Source organism: Felis catus, chromosome A1 (genome assembly GCF_018350175.1).
Source record: "Felis catus isolate Fca126 chromosome A1, F.catus_Fca126_mat1.0, whole genome shotgun sequence".
Classification (NCBI taxonomy): Eukaryota; Metazoa; Chordata; class Mammalia; order Carnivora; family Felidae; genus Felis; species Felis catus.
In genome coordinates, this window is record NC_058368.1 from 179,981,200 (window position 1) to 179,996,991 (window position 15,792).

At 45.1% G+C, this 15,792-nt stretch overlaps 1 protein-coding gene across 1 annotated transcript in view; it reads left to right on the plus strand.

Moving 5' to 3' along the window:
• Positions 1-15,792, plus strand: part of SLIT3 (slit guidance ligand 3) — a 598,696-nt gene that overhangs the window by 447,440 nt on the left and 135,464 nt on the right. The window contains exon 7 of the mRNA XM_023259788.2: positions 14,090-14,161. Coding sequence (XP_023115556.2) covers positions 14,090-14,161 — 72 coding nt within the window. The remainder of the gene's footprint in view (positions 1-14,089; positions 14,162-15,792) is intronic.

The following is a 15,792-nucleotide window of genomic DNA, read 5'->3' on the forward strand; positions in this document are numbered from 1 at the left end:
CAATTATATGCATTAGTAAGATTACAGGCTACTGTAAATGCCCACAGTGATTCAGGAATGATAGTTTTTCCTTTTGAAAAGTTGACCCATAAGGCACTCAGATCTAAACCTATGACCTCAGCTTAATCAGACTTACATCCAGTTCTACAAAACTGCCCCAGACCTGGAGGCATGAGGCCACATTTGACCTTGGGGGTGTTAGAGTCCTCCCATAGGACTGGCCTCCAGGCCGGCTTCACCAAACTGGGTGGTTTGGGGTTCCTTTACTCACTGAAAAAATAGTAGCAGTAATACCAACCCCTTAGGCTATTATGTGGATTAAAGGAGATACCATAGGTGTGTGTCTAGCAAATAGCACACACCCAACCAGACACTCGTCACAGTCAAGGTTGAAGGATACACCTATACTGTTTCACTGCCTTATCTCCAGAACTTCACATGAACCTGGAACATAGGTAGTCATTTAAAGACAGAGAACCCAAATCGAGTGGAAATTAACTGAATTGAAGCCTACTCCACCCTATTATGTCTATGTTATGTCTCGGTCCTACTCAGAACTAAGGTTGTGGTTGTCCCAGAATTATTCTAAATATTGAACAAAACAGTGTCTTTGGTGTTTCATTCCTCCAGCAATGGCAATTTTTTTTTTATTACCAATGAAAAAATTAGAGCCGTAGCGAAAATTGGTGTTTCTAACAGACAAGACTTGTTTTTGTTTATTTACAAAGTGTTTCACCTGGGTTTCTCTGGGAGCTGGAAACATTTGTTTCAACTGAATTTTGAATCAGGGTATTTAGTCATGACATACCTTTGAATAGAACTGTCATTGCCTAATGAAAGTCTTAAAATACCTACAGAATATGATTTTTTTTTTTTTGGTACTGTGCTACAAATTGTGATTTGTTCAGGAAATCAGAATTAAAATTGTACTTTGTGGAGGGCACCAGTAACTTCTGTTCAGCTCCCAGAATACTAGGAAAAGAACTGGGTTTTCTGTAAATGCTCACGTGGGCCACACAACACACCCCCCTCCTTTGTAGTCACCCAAACTCAAGGCTCAATCATAGTCATGTTCTTAAAATGACTAGCTTGGTTTTGAGAACATCAACTTAAGGAAAAAGTGAAATTTTCTCTGAAATACAGGATAATTTTTTCCATTTAAATAAGCAGCCCTTGAACAATTCAAGTAGCTAGAATTCAGGTGGGGGAAGATATTCTAGTGGTTTCCATTTGATTTCATGTTTCTGTTAACTAAAGGCTAGTTTAGTCTCTGAAAAGAAAATGTGTTGGTGTACATTCCTGGGTTAAGAGGATGTGGTGAAGGTCACTGAACTATTTGTTCTTGATCACAGAGGATCTGTAAATTGGTAGGAGTACCATTTTCAGCTTCTATGAGCACCACTTGGGTGGAATCGGGTGTTGGAAGTCTTGCTGCTTGAGGGAGCCACAGACTCCAGCCACCAGGACCCTGGGCTGAAATTCTGTCTTGACAAACTAGATTTGAGAGTAGCCTTTTGGTTTTCTTTATCCCACCTAAAACAAACTAGAAAAATAGCCCTGCATCTTTGAAAACAGAAAGATAACAGAGAGGTTTTTTCTCTGGGACAAGATGCAGAGGCCAGTGGGGTCAGTTCACTTCTAAAATGCAGCTTCTACACTGATTTGCAAATGTGCTCCTATGCCAATGGTCAGCCTCTGCCTTATCTCTATCCCCCAGCAGCCAGCAATGACTTTGGTGACCAGTGTGTGAGCACTTTCAGTGAGTATCTTGCCCTTTGTTCACTTCTCATCTCGTGGCTCTCAAGGGCCCCCCGGCCAAGAACCATGATGCCTTGAAAAGCCTAACCTGCCTCTTGGCTGGAGCTGCCACTTCCATCCAGGATACAGAATATCGGATGGTTTGGCTCACCTATGGCCAAGAGCCCATTACTCTGCAAGAACTGTGTCCTGAAAGCCAAGTCCTAGGAACTCAAGCAGGATATTGACCCCTTCCTGTTAGCTGGCTTTATGGAGGAGAGGATGGCATGTTGAAGACATGGAGATGCAGTACTGGGGAGAATCAGAACATCCTCCCTTTCTCTGAGCTTCCATTTCCTGTATGCAAAACCACTCAGGAGCAAGGGATGAGGAGGAGGGAGGGTGGAAGGAATCTGATTCTGTTTCTCCAGTGTCATGTTTGTAATCTTTGGACTCACAGAAGCTGTAGCGTGCCCATTCCATCTTGATTTATAACTAAATCAGAGCACCCCAACTATTGATTAATAGTTGATTGAAAACTTCAGCTGTGGAATTTGATTTTTTTTAAATTGTTTTAGTCTTTATGGTGTTTTAAAAAATTAGAATTAGTTGCCAGTGTGTAAAACTCAGGTCATTATTTATTATAAATAAGACACTTATTTGTAAGTGTCTAAATTCAACTTTCCCAGAATATCTGGAAGCTGTGGCAACCCTGGGCATGCTTTTGTCTCTGATTATCTAGAGCAGCACTGTCCAGTAGGACTTTGTGTGATGCAAGAAATACTTACGCGTGTTATCCAATGTGACAGCCACTAACCACAGTGTGACTCTTGAGCACTTGAAATGTGGCTAGTACAACTGAGGAACTGAACTTTTATTTAATTCTAATTGATTTAAATTGAAATCACTACCTTTAGCTCATGGCTACCTTATTGGACAGCACAGGTTTAAAGCTGAGTGCCGAGTACCCCATTTGGACAGGGATTGCCCTCTACACATCTCCATCGCTCCCACGGGGCCTGCTTTCCTATTTGCTTTGTTCCAAACCACTGGAGCCATTTCACATTCATTAAGAAGCACATTTAAACAGTGTATTTTCTGAAACTAAATACTTTAAGATATCTGCCACTCCCCTCACCCTCCACTCTGTCCTTTCTCTATCTGAATTTAACCATTTGGATCTTGTGCCTGCAAAAGACCCATTTTCATTGAAACCCAGGAGTATGATTATTAAAACCGTCTCCCCCCAAAGTGAAATCTCTCTCTGTGAAAATTAGTTTCCTGATCCCAATTATACACTTCTTTCAGCCTTGCAAATCACTTCCACGAAGTCAACTGGGTAGGAAAATCACTCCCATGTCTGGACCCGTCCCTTCTCCATATGTAAGCTAGATATGCGGCAGCTAGTTGGAGAAGCCAGCCCATTAACCCAACAGAAGCCGAAGCTTTATTTCCATAAAGAGAAAAAGAAAAAGAGCTGACCCTGCATAACTTTTCAAATGCAGTGGGGGTTAGTTGTGACTTTCAGAGTCGGGCCAGACGTCCTATCTTTATACAGATCTGGACATCCACAACCTCTTCCACTGCTGTCTGGAAAACAGTTCCCATTCCAAAATTGCCATTTTAGAGCCAGCACCAGCCCAGTGGGAATCGGAGAATGTAACTGTAGTTGGAAAGACCCTGGAGATCAACCAGTCCTACAATTTGTCTTAAAAGAAAGAAACTCCCCAGAAGGTTGAGTGAGTTACACATAGCCATGGAAAAACTTCATAGAAGAACAAGCCAGGAAACAAGTCTGTTGGCTCTTTGTCTAGTGCTCTGTATTACCGTCTACCTTTCCCCCGTATTAGCAAAAGGGAAACAAAGACTAGTGAAGCCAGCCTCTATGCTCTGTCCAGCCCATCATCTCTTAATCTCTAGCATTTTTCCAGAGAGAACAGTGTATGTTCAGTATGGGGACCAACACCCTCCCTTTCTAGGGCCTTCTAGTCCTGCAGGCACTGCTGGGGTGTTGACCACCCCAGTGTCCACCAGGTTGCTATCTGTTAGGAAGGCAATCTGGGAAGAGATTGAATACTACATCGTTGATCCTGGCTACCAGTGGTGACCAGAGGCCTGATGAGTGAGCACAGGGGTCCCTGCCCCTCTTTGAGCCCAAATAGCCCAAGTAAACTGTGCCTAGCTCCCCAAGAGAGCCCTTTCCTTGCAAACATCACAGGGTGAACCCAGACCTTGCCAGCATCTCCACTGAGAAACAGAGCCTCGTGCACACTGTAGCTTAGTTCCAAACTGTTCACAAGAAACAATTTACAGGTTTAGCCACAGGACTGATGCATGCATGGTGTGTGGGAAGCTGGCAAGGACACACTTGCCTGGTGGGACACAGTCTTACCCTTAGAAACAGAAACTTCCTCAGGGCTCTTTGTCTCCAGATAATGATAGTGGGATGGGAGATGGGGGGAGGGAACCTTGAATAATTTTCTGTCATTTAAGATAGTTCATTTAAAGAGTAGGTTCCCAGTGGCTGTCCTCCCAGAGATGCAGTATAGAAGGAAGGCGTTAACTACGTCTCACTATTAAAATACTTCTTTATTTTTTTTAAGTTTTTAATTTTTATTTATCTTAAAAAAGAGAGAGAAGCCTGAGTGTGAGCAGGGGAAGGGGCAGAGAGGGAGGGAGGGAGAGAATCCCAAGCAGGCTCCACACTGTCATCGCAGAGCCCAGCATGTGGCTCGATGACCCCATGAACCGTGAGATCGTGACCTGAGCCAAAGTTAAGAGTTAGACACTTACCCGACTGAGCTACCCAGGTGCCCCCAAATACTTTGGATTTTATATACACACACACACACACACACACACACATATGTATCAAAGTATGTTATGTATGTGATATGTATATTTGACATATGTGATATGTATGTGTTAAATATGTGTGTGTATGTATATATATCTGTGTGTGTATATGAATATATGTGTGTGTGTGCGTATGTGTACATATATATATATATATATATATATATATTTGATTCAGATTGTTAAATTGATCTTTTTGGTTCAGAGACTAAAAGCTGGCATCTGTAATCCAAATCCAAGGTATGTCTCATTTGTGACTTTTGTTACCTAAGATGATCTATTCACCAATATTGAAAAACCAGGAGACTTCATATAAGAATTCTAGATGTCTGGCTTTCTCTTGAAAAAAAAAAAAAGGAATAAGTGGCAGCACTTGCACCCACATTCCAGCATAGCGACAAGCCTTTGAAACAAGAAGTGACCGTCCCATGTGGCAGAGGTGGGTTTGTTGCAGACTCCATACAACCCACTTACTCAGATGTAAAAGCCTGGCTCCTGCAGGCAACTGAGTTTGTACTCCTGGATCAGCCCAGGCGGCTGTTCAGAGCAGAAATTTATTTTTATGAAAAGATGCCAAAAGCATGACCCTTCACATTCTAAAACTCATCCATCCATGCAGTAAATACTTATTGAGTTGTCCTGTGTGCCAGACTCTGGGCTAAGCCCTGCCTATACAACAGGGTGCAACACTGGCGTGTTCTCTGCCCTCTCACTGCGCACACATCAGTGGGCATTCCAAGACTTCCTGTTCTTCCCCTCTTACAGGCTGAAATGCAGCTGAGGGGGAAATTGTCCATTTCTCCCCCTCTCGCCTGCAAACTCACCTGTTCGGTTATGTAAGTTGGAGCCCGTTCTTCCATTCTCAGTCCATTGCAGACATCTTGGCACACTGGCAACTTCCTGATTTCTAAATAATGTAGTAGACAAGATTGATCGTCCAGATTCCCAGCTTATGGATGATGAAACAGGATCGGCAGAGGCCACCTCATTCATGTTGTCGTTTAAGTACATTTTACAATTAAATCGGTCATTGGGAGACAGTTGAATGCTTCTGAATCACCACTAGGCAGTGTCTGTGATGATCTCAAAAAAACTGGGTAAGGAGATCTTCAGAATTAAGGGATGTAAAACACTGGAGCATCAGGAATGCCTACACTACCAGCCATCTGACTGATGATTGGCACAATTTGAAGATTCATGTTTCCCTTTTGATCTTCCACTTTTTACATTTATTTTGGAGGCATCTTTTCTTTCCTCCTTTTAACACTGAAGCTCTGCCGGGTAGAAGGAGATGAGTTTCTTCCTGTCACAATATGAATATATAATGAAGGAAGAACCAAAGACAAGCCCTTTTGTTAAGGAATCCGTACCATCAAAGGCTCAAATTGGCAGCTGATTGTTTTTATTTATTTCTGTAGGTTTTACATGACACCTGGAGACCATTTAAAATGTTACTTGGCGGTGAGAGCTCTGTGTTTAAAAATAACGCTCACCCGGTGCCAAATCACTTTAGAGTCGGGTACAAATATTGAGACAAAAACCCCAGCTGTTATTGCTTTGGCTGCTAATTTGAGGTGTCAAATGAGAGCTCGCCTGCTATACGTCAGTGAATAAGGCCCCTTGTGAGATCATTATGTTTTCTAACAGTTGAGAGTAATGGACTAATCAGTGCAGCATCAGTTGTTTTCATTATATGCCCACACAATGGTTATGAGCTTTAATTTAAACGGTCCGCAGGGAGATCAAGGAAATCAGTAATTGGCGGCACCCAGGATCGTCCCGGAGAGCAGGTGATGTGAGAGGTGGCTTCCCACCATCCTTTCTCCTCTCTCCCTTCATCCCTCCTGCCCCATCTGCCCTCAGAGACTCACTACCTGCTGCAAATAGCCAAAAGATAAGCTTTGCTTAAGAAGCAGACCTGTACTCTTAGTTCTGCGGGGGTATGCTTAAAAATTCCAGTCCACCGATCCAACAGTAAAGGTGGCTTCTGGCAGCGATTAGACTTGTTAGCCAAACCTTGACCTCAGAGGCTTTAAGACCCAATTTCTCTCTCTTCTGTGTAGGCTCTACCACTGCCCTCACTCTCCATGCTGGGCTCTCTGTTCTGAGGACGAGAGGAGGGTCAGGTAATGCTGTTGTCTTTGAGCAGCCTTGGCAGTGAGGCAAACTCCACAGTCACTGCCACATGGAAGTCTGTGAGGGCTGAGACCAGCACTAGCCTATAGGACTCATCTCTGCCTTAGGAAAGACATGGAAATTGGACAGCCAGCATCTGTCGGATGATCCTGTAAGAGGCAGTTTTGTGTAACAGTTAAAAATATAGGGCCCTGGTGTCCCTTTTGCCTGTATTTGAACATTGGCTCCACAACTTACTAGCTGTGATCAGGGCAGAGTTCGATCTCTAAGTTCAACTCTTTGAAGAGTTCATCTCTAAGTAAGTTCATCTCTAAGTGAGTTCATTTCTTAGGATCCAAAATGGAAATGACTACCTGAGGATTGGTGCCAGCACATAGCAAATACTTAATAGTATTGTTATTACTGACATCTTTACTGGAAGCTCTTGGCAAGCTCACACCAAAGCAGCATTCTTTACTAGTCTCACTCATTAGAAGGCAGAGTTCGTGGAAGAACCTATAATATTCAGTTTAGGTTTTCTCAAAGGGCGTGTCATTATACATTCTTCCTGATTTCTGGAGTTTCCTAGAGCCTCCAGCCAAATTAGAACAGTGCACAGCTGGGTGAGAAAGGCAAGTTCAACCTGGATGGGAGGGGGACATGCAGAGAAGCTTCAACCAGAAATGACTGAGTCAATCAGTTGGGAAGCAATTCTGGGCTGGGGGAAAGGCTTGGGGATGCCTCTCTCAAACTTAGTGGGCATTTGGCATGTGTTCTCCTGCAGCCAAGTTCACAAAGAGACACCACCTACACACATCCTAGTGGGCTGAGCCAGCCAGCAGCATTCACATTCCCAGGACTGAGGAGGATGTGGAAGGGCCTGGTCATCAGCAATAGGCCTTGATTCCTGGTGCCATGATGGCTGTCCAATCAGCAGCCACTAAGCAAGACCAGGACAGGCTAGTCCTGCTTTGACATGTAAACCAGAGAAGAAAGCAGGCACCTAAAGCATCCTCAATTTCATTCCTCCCCTCCCTGTCTGAGCCAGCAAAAGGGAGAGGGAGAAGTGAGCCCTCAGTCCCTCCCTTTGAGGTCCACCACAGAGGTGCTGCCAGAATCCCTCTGTGCTTCTCATTCCCCTGCCAGCAGTTTAGATATTTCCTACAGGGTCTAGCCACACTATTTGCACTCAGCTGCTCTTCAGAAAATGATGCTGCCTACTTTGGTTTGTGTTTGCCCCTGTAAATTCAATATAGGCACTGTTGGAGAAGTGGTATCTTCAGGGCCTAGAGTGCTGGCCATTGGGACCCTGGTGTCTGTAAGTACAAGTCAGGGCATCTCCAAGCTCACTTTAAAAAGATATTCTGCTGCCATGGCTGCCAGTGACTCACCAAGAGTCTCCTTCCTGGGGATTATTAAGGAGGGAACCTAGACTTAAGGAACAATTAACCTGCCTTGAGACAAGGGAAACAGGCCAGGCTTCCAAGAGGATTTATCTAGCCCAAGGAGTTTGGATTCCCAAAGGGGAATAGGAGGGGCTCAAAGAGTATCCCAAGAAGGTTGGCATACTGGGAAACTGCAGTGGCACTTATTGTGGATGCCTGGTTTTGCAATTATGTGATACATGCTCACAGATAATATTGCTGCATTAGAGCCAATTACATAGTGTTATGGACACACAACACGCAGATTACACCCAGAGCCAAGAAAGCACAGAGTGATAAAGCGATGGCCTAATCGGAGGAGACAGAGGGAAATGTCAGCCTTATTAAGGTTGCCAGGGTGGTGTGGCTACATCTGGACTTAGCTCCTCCAGATCAAAGATGGCTATCTTGAGGGATGTGAAGGAGAGCCACACTCCAGCACTCAGCAGAGAACAGTAGGGAGCCAGGGGCAGATGCCAAGTTGGAGCTTTCCCAGGGTGATTACAGCTACCTCCATGGAGGACTGTGTACTGTTTCAGAGCCTGGGCCTCTTTCTAAGCAGGAAAGCACCATGCCCTCCACAAAAGAGGCTTTCAAGTCCCAGAGTCAGCAAGAAGATAGCCTATATTCTGTCCTCTACACTTAGGTAAAGGCTCTATTCTTAGCTATGCCTCTAGCTCAATGGTTTTCAAACTTGAGCTTGCATGAGAATCCTCTGGAGGGTTTGTTAAAACGCACATGGCTGGGACCCCCCTCTCCCACAGAGCTTCTGATTCAGTGGGCCTAGGTAGGGCCTGAAGATATGCATCTCTAGCAAGTTCCCAGGTGATGCTGCAGGTCTGGGGACCACACTTGGAGAACCACTACCCAAGTTTTCATCCCACACCCAACCCAATCTGGGTACACCTGCCCTGTCCCTTGAACAGGGCCTTCTCCTTGGTTCCGATTTCATCACAGCATTGTAGGTTCTGGACGCAGTGGGAGCCATCTTCCAGGTGGGACTGTGGTGCAGGCCAGATATGTGTGGATTCTAGAGTTAGACCACCGGCTTTAGATTCCCAGCCCTCCCAGTTGCTACTTGGGCTTTCCTACCAGTGTTTTGACAGTCTCTGACCTAATCCCCTCTTCTTACAGAGCAGTTATGCCACTTGCCAGCAGATCACAGTTAATTACTGACAAAGGCAGGACTGGAATTTCCCAGTTCTAGAGCAGCCAAAGCCAAGGGTCGGCAAACATTTTCTATAAAAAGGCAGATATTAATTATTTTAGGCTTTGTGCCCTGTGGTCTCTGTTGTGTCTCCTCGGCTGTTGTGACACGGAAGCAGCCATAGACAATACATAAACAGGTAGATAAAACTTTATTTACAAAAAACATTCTGTATTGGATGGTGTTTGACCTGTGGGCAGTAGTTCATCAATCCCAGTACGTGCACAGCTTCTCACGCATTCTTCATTACTGGGAGCCCTTGTCTTGCCACAGTGCCCTGGTATTTAGCTGAGGAACACAAGCACCTTTTTTCAGGGTAGCAGGGTTCTAGTTGGGCTCAACAGGAGCAACAATAAATTCACTAATCCCTTAGTGCCCTGGGGGAGAAAAGTTTAAAGCCCTCCTCCTGGTGCTCACAACTGAGAGAGAATGGGATCCATTGTTAAAACTAGCATTGTCCACATGGATCATTTTAATAGGGAGAATGATCCTTTTTCATTAAACATTTATGTTCTGATTATGACAAAACAGAAGAGCGACTACTCAGTATACTGGCCACACTTAGTCTCAATATAAACATAGTATAATGGGGTAATGGGTTTTATAAAAGAGAAATGGGAGGTAGACAGACTGTCTTTAGATCTCATGGGCATTGGGGAGGGAATGGCTTTATTTCTAGTTTAGACTCAAATGCCCATTCAGGAGCTCTGACAGTGCAAAAGGGGGAGACCAGAACTGAAGTCTTACAGAATTGATCTGAGCCTGGCTTGATCTTGACACTGATGGAAAATGCTGAATTGAGAGCATTCATTTGGGAGTAGCCTCCAACCTGGGTGACTGGGGATAAAGTGTATTTTCTCAGAATCTGTCCAAAGGAGCAGAGCAGTGAGGTTGAGACTAGACTATGGAAATGGCGGAACCCCTCCAAGAGATGGAAGTAAGAAAGATGAGGGATGAGGTCACCATAGCCTAGTCTGGGCCAGCCATGCAGTAGGCATGGGGGGCATTGTCAGACCCAAACATTTATTTTCCTGTTGGTTAATTTTCAAGGAAGTTTACAGAACAGGAGATACTTGTGCAGTTCTTTCTAACTTTGGGTGCCAGGGTAGACATGACAGAGAATGTCTATGGTGGGGTAGTAAGCTTGCCCTGAAAACAGGAGGCAGTGGGCAAGCTGAGAGAAACTGTGGTGTAAAAGAGAACAGTAATTCCTGAACCCTCCAGGAGCTGATGTGCTACCCTGGGTGTCCCTCTCATAGCTTAAAATTGCTCATCTATACAGTAAGGGTAAGAATCCCAACCTCAGGGTTCTACAAGCATCAAATGACAGGAATGTGAAAGCATACTGTAAACTATAAAATACTAACAAACCCAAGCTAAAATAACAGCTGATCATTACTGGGCATTGCATGTGAGCCAGGCTGTGTGTAACAACTGCACTTCCCATGCCTTGTTTCAGGGTGTGGTAGTCAGCTGGATAATGCCCCTCTCTCCAAAAAAATGTCCTTGTCCTCATCCCAGGAATTTAGGAATGTTACCTTATATGGCAAAAGAGATTTGGGAGATGTGACTAAGATAAGGATCCTGTGATGGGCAGGTTATCCTGGATTATCACTTGGGCTCTGAATGTCCTCCCAAGGGTCCTCATAACAGGAACGGATCACAGTGAACAGTGGGAGATGTGGCCACAGAAGCAGGAGCTCAGAGTACTGCAAGGAAGGGAAGCACAGGCCAAAGAATGTGGGTGGTCTCTACAAGTAGCAAAGGACATTGAAACATTCTCCTCCTGATGCCTCCAGAAGAAACGTGGTCCCACAAACCCATGTTAGACTTCTGACCTGTGAGAGAATAAATTTGTGTTTACACCACTAAACTTTAGTAATCTGTTATCCTAGTGGTAAGCAACAAATCCAGGCATCATTCCTGGAGTCAGGCTAGTTTAGGTTCATATCCTGGTCCTACCACTTGCTTCATCCATGAAACAGAGGTGATAACAAAAATGCCTTCCTCATAGGCTGTTTGGAGCAATTAACTGAGATGGTACATGCAGAACCCTCAGTTCAGTTCCTACCTGGCATACATTAGCTCTCAGTCCAAGTTGGCAATTATTAGTATCATCTTATTTAATCGCCACTAAAGCTCTCTGAGATTGGTGCTATTATTATCTCTGTGTTACAAAGGAGGAAACCTAATGAGATTAAGAAAACTTCCTCGTGGTTGCACAGGCTATAAGTGGCAGAGCCAGAATCTGAACCAGGTCTCTGCCTTCCACGCGCATGCTCCCCCAACCCTGCCCATCATGTTGGGGTTATGACCACACCACTTCCATTGAAGGCCAGCTACTTAGGGATGCGAGAACCAGATAGAGCACTGTGCTCCATACATGGGCAAAGGCCACCAAGACTGGAGATCAAATAAATCTGTGTTTTTTGGGGAAACAAAAACTGTAACTGCAATGGAGATCAGCATCCAAGAGGTGACCAGCCCTCTGACATTCCTGGGCTGGCCAGCCGCACGCAGCAAATCATGAAAGTCTGAATACTGTGTTTAGTCATTTTGGTTCTGGAATAATTGCTATTATCGTAAATGTTTTATAGCCCTCATTACAGCTCACATTTAAATATCAGTGTAGTAATACATTAATAAGTCATTGCTGCCGGACTACTGCCGGATGCAGTTAAAGTCGAGCCCTGCATATAACTGCACTGTGTATTCAGCTAAATTAGGGCTGGCTGTGAACTCAACCTGATGTGAATGGCTGGGCATGGTTGGAAGGAAGCCTCTTTTCTGCAAAGGCTTCTTGCTTTTTACCTTTGAGAGAAAAAGTCTGGTAGTGAGACATTGATCCTAATAACTAGGTATTGCCCCAAGAGTAGAGCCTAGAACTGTGGGACAGATAGAAAGGGAAACAAAGGCCATGATTTCTGCCCCAGAGGCATTCCTAATCCTACGGAGGACTGGAGTGAGGCATAGTCCCTACTTCCAGGAAGCTTCCTACCAAGGAAGTGGAGTGATGGATTCTTCAGCCTTGTCAGATAAGATATTCAGAAGGTTCCTGGGTGTGTGGAGACAGGATGGGTTAGCACACTTCACAGAAAAGTTAGGCCACATGAAACAAAACAACTACTTAGGTTCAACTTCATAAAATGCCAAGTGTCTGCACTGGAGCATTGGTAAAGTATGGAGGAGGCAGAAGCAGGCAACACAAATGTGGTCTACTCCTTGCTCTTTACCATGTGCCTAAAATAGTGCTGGACACATGGGAAATATGGGAAGGGGGGGAGGGAAAAGTACTAGGTTCTGTGTCTTGAGGTAAATAGATTTCCTTCTGGCCCAAGAGCCAAACAAATGCTAATAAGGCCCTAAGGAATTGAGGGATAGCCTGGGGCAAGGGGGTGTGATCACTAGAATCCTCCTGTGGCCTGGGGTGGGGGAAGAAGGAATCTACACAGGCCCCTAGGGTGCAGTGGGTTTGGGGGCCACTGTGCTGAATGCAGCTGTATTTTTGCTTCAATGGAGGTCCAGGTAGGGGGAAACAGGAATGACCAGGAGAGGACTACATTGTCTCCACCAACATCAGTAAACTGGTAGCCTCCATTTACTGAGTATATACTCCACACTAAGCCTTTTACCAACCTGTGAGGTACCATTACCTGCCTCCTGCCAATGAATAACCTGTGGATAAGAGATGCTGATAATTTGCCTAAGATCACTCAACTAGGATATATACGACTCAATTTGAAACACGTATGGACCAAGTCATGGGGCTATAGTAAGGCACAGGACAGAAAACGTTGGAGGTCATTTTAAGAGAAAGGCAATGTGTTTACCAAGAACCAAGGACAAAAGGAGTCTGCTTAGTTTCCAAAGAAAGGCTTCTTTCTGGGCTAGTGTGGGCCTATGGCAGAGTAAGACAAGGTGAGCTACTGAGAAAACACTAACAATGAACTGTCCACATAGACCCTGTATTAGGCAGCATGTACAATGGACAGAGCAGGGAAACTGGAGCAAGAATAGTGCTAGATTCACATCCCGTCTCTCACGCTTAGCAGCTAGGGGTCCTTGGGAAAACCCCTCCGTTGCTCAGCTTCCCCATCTATAGCACAAAGATAACGCCCACCTGGTAGGTACGTGTATTACTAAAAAGATGATACGTATATGTTTTCTTCTTTCTAAAATGAGGACACTCGTATGTAACTGGCACTGTGGTTGTGTGAATTAGTGATGCCATAATGAGGCACTCAGCACATAGTGGAATTTCAGGAAGTGATACTGTGGCTCCAGATGGGTAGGTCCATAAGTATGGTAAGGACAACAGAGGGAAGGAAAGAGCCACCTGAAAAAAGGAATGGGGGGAGGGAGCCTGATTAAGCATCTGACTTTGGCTCAGGTCATGATCTTACAGTTTGTGAGTTTGAGCCCTGCGTCGGGCTCTGTGCTGACAGCTCAGAGCCTGGAGCTTGCTTTGGATCTGTGTCTCCCTCTCTCTCTGCCCCTCCCCTGCTCATGTTCTGTCTCTCTCTCTCAAAAATAAATAAACATTAAAAATTAAAAAAAAAAAAAGGAATCAGGGATCCTCTTATCATCTGGAGATCAGACCTCTTATCTCCAGCTGCTCCATAGCTGTTGACTTATGATTCTTCCGGCAGTCACACCTGTTCCTCCCGCCACCTTCTAGAAGCATCTTGGTGCTGCCTTCCCCCCATGTTACTTCCTTGTTAACCATTTCCCTTTTCCTCTACCTTCACAGCACACTCAACAACAACAACATCAGCCGCATCCTGGTCACTAGCTTCAACCACATGCCGAAGATTCGAACGCTGTAAGTAAAGATCGCTGCTTCTGCCCCCATGTACTACCGGCCTCACTCAGCCCTACATGCTGCACCCTGAGCTGCTAGTAAAACCTATTGTGCTTGCTCTGCAGATAGGTCCTGGAGGAAACAGTGCCTTTCTCTACTGTTAACTAAGAGGTGTTGGGGAGCAACAGAAGAGGGGGAAGTGTGACAGTGCCATCCACGGCTCTGAACCCCCATTCCACAGTGGACAGATTCGTTTCTCTTTGCCTTAGGACGTGGGGATTCGTCCTCGTGTTCTTCACCCTGATGGAAAGTCTATTAGTGTCACAAAACATATAGAACTGGGACATAATGACTTACTATTTTCTTAGCTAATGTCGTGTACCATTGGCAGTTCCATCATAGTGCTGTGGTTATGTTTTCCCGCTATGTCCAGTGGAGGAGGAGGAGTCCTAGTCCCTGCTTCTCCCCATCCTCCCAGCCCACACCCAACGCGCTCTCCCCTGCTCCCTTGATGGTATTCTGATATTAGAATGCAGGAACTTGATTCTTTACCTTTAATTTGGGGGTAGGCTCAAGCCTTCCTTTTCTGTGTAGTCAGAAAGCAGATCTCCCCATAACACCCCATACCAAGAGCAGTTGCTTATTACCTGGGAAGTTCTTTTCTCCTCTCAGCCAGAAACCCTTTTGTGAGTTTCTCTGCAAATGGACTCCATTCGCCTTTCCACCAGAGGTTCATATTGATGGTTGTCTTGGTGGAACCTCATTGGTGTTTGTATTACAGTAATAGAAGAGAGCCAGCCCCCAAGAGTTTTCAGCTAAATACATTTAAGGCCAAGGCAAAGGGCTGCAATTCCTGCTGCACCCTTTGTGAGCTCTGGGACCTCTGTTCTCTCCTCTATAAATGGGGGCGGTGGTGAGGATCAGATGAGATGATGAGGTATGTGCAGTGCCTGAGGAGTAGACAATAAATGGTACTGACTGTTATTGTTATAACTGCTCTATCCAGAAATCTGGACTAGAAGTACCAAGCAGCCAGCTAATCGATGGCTCCTGAACCACATGGAATCCACAGAGATTTAAAAATCCTTAGAACAGTTGTTCCCAAAATTAGGTCCTTGGACCAGCAGCACCAGCATCACCTGGAACTGTAGACCCATGGAATCAGAATCTCTGGGAGTGGGTCCAGCCTTTGGGTTTTAACAAGCCCTCCAGGAGCTTTTGATGCTCATAAGGTTTGAGAACCCCTGCATTAGTGAGAAAGTGACCTTATCTCGGGGGTGGAGAATGAAGCAGAAGCCAGTGAAGGCACTGTGTAAGGAGACAGTACAGAGAACCTGAAGCAGACCCGAGTTTAAAGGTGAGCTCTGCCACTTTGGGCAAGTTTCTTTGTCTCTCTGCCCTGCAGGGACAGTGAATTAAATGCTTGTCTCACAGTTGTTGTGAGAATGAAGTGCACTAGCATGTAAAGGGCCCGGTCATGGTGTGCACTCAACAAATGCTAGTTATTATGAAGAAGAATCTGAGCCTGGTGTTCATCATTGCTCCCCGTCTCTCCCTCCGATCCCTCGCGTGATAGCATAATTCAACCAAGAAAATCTACCCTTTTGCTTCCACTTTAAAATGGGATGGTGCAGTCATGGAGTTTTAAGGAG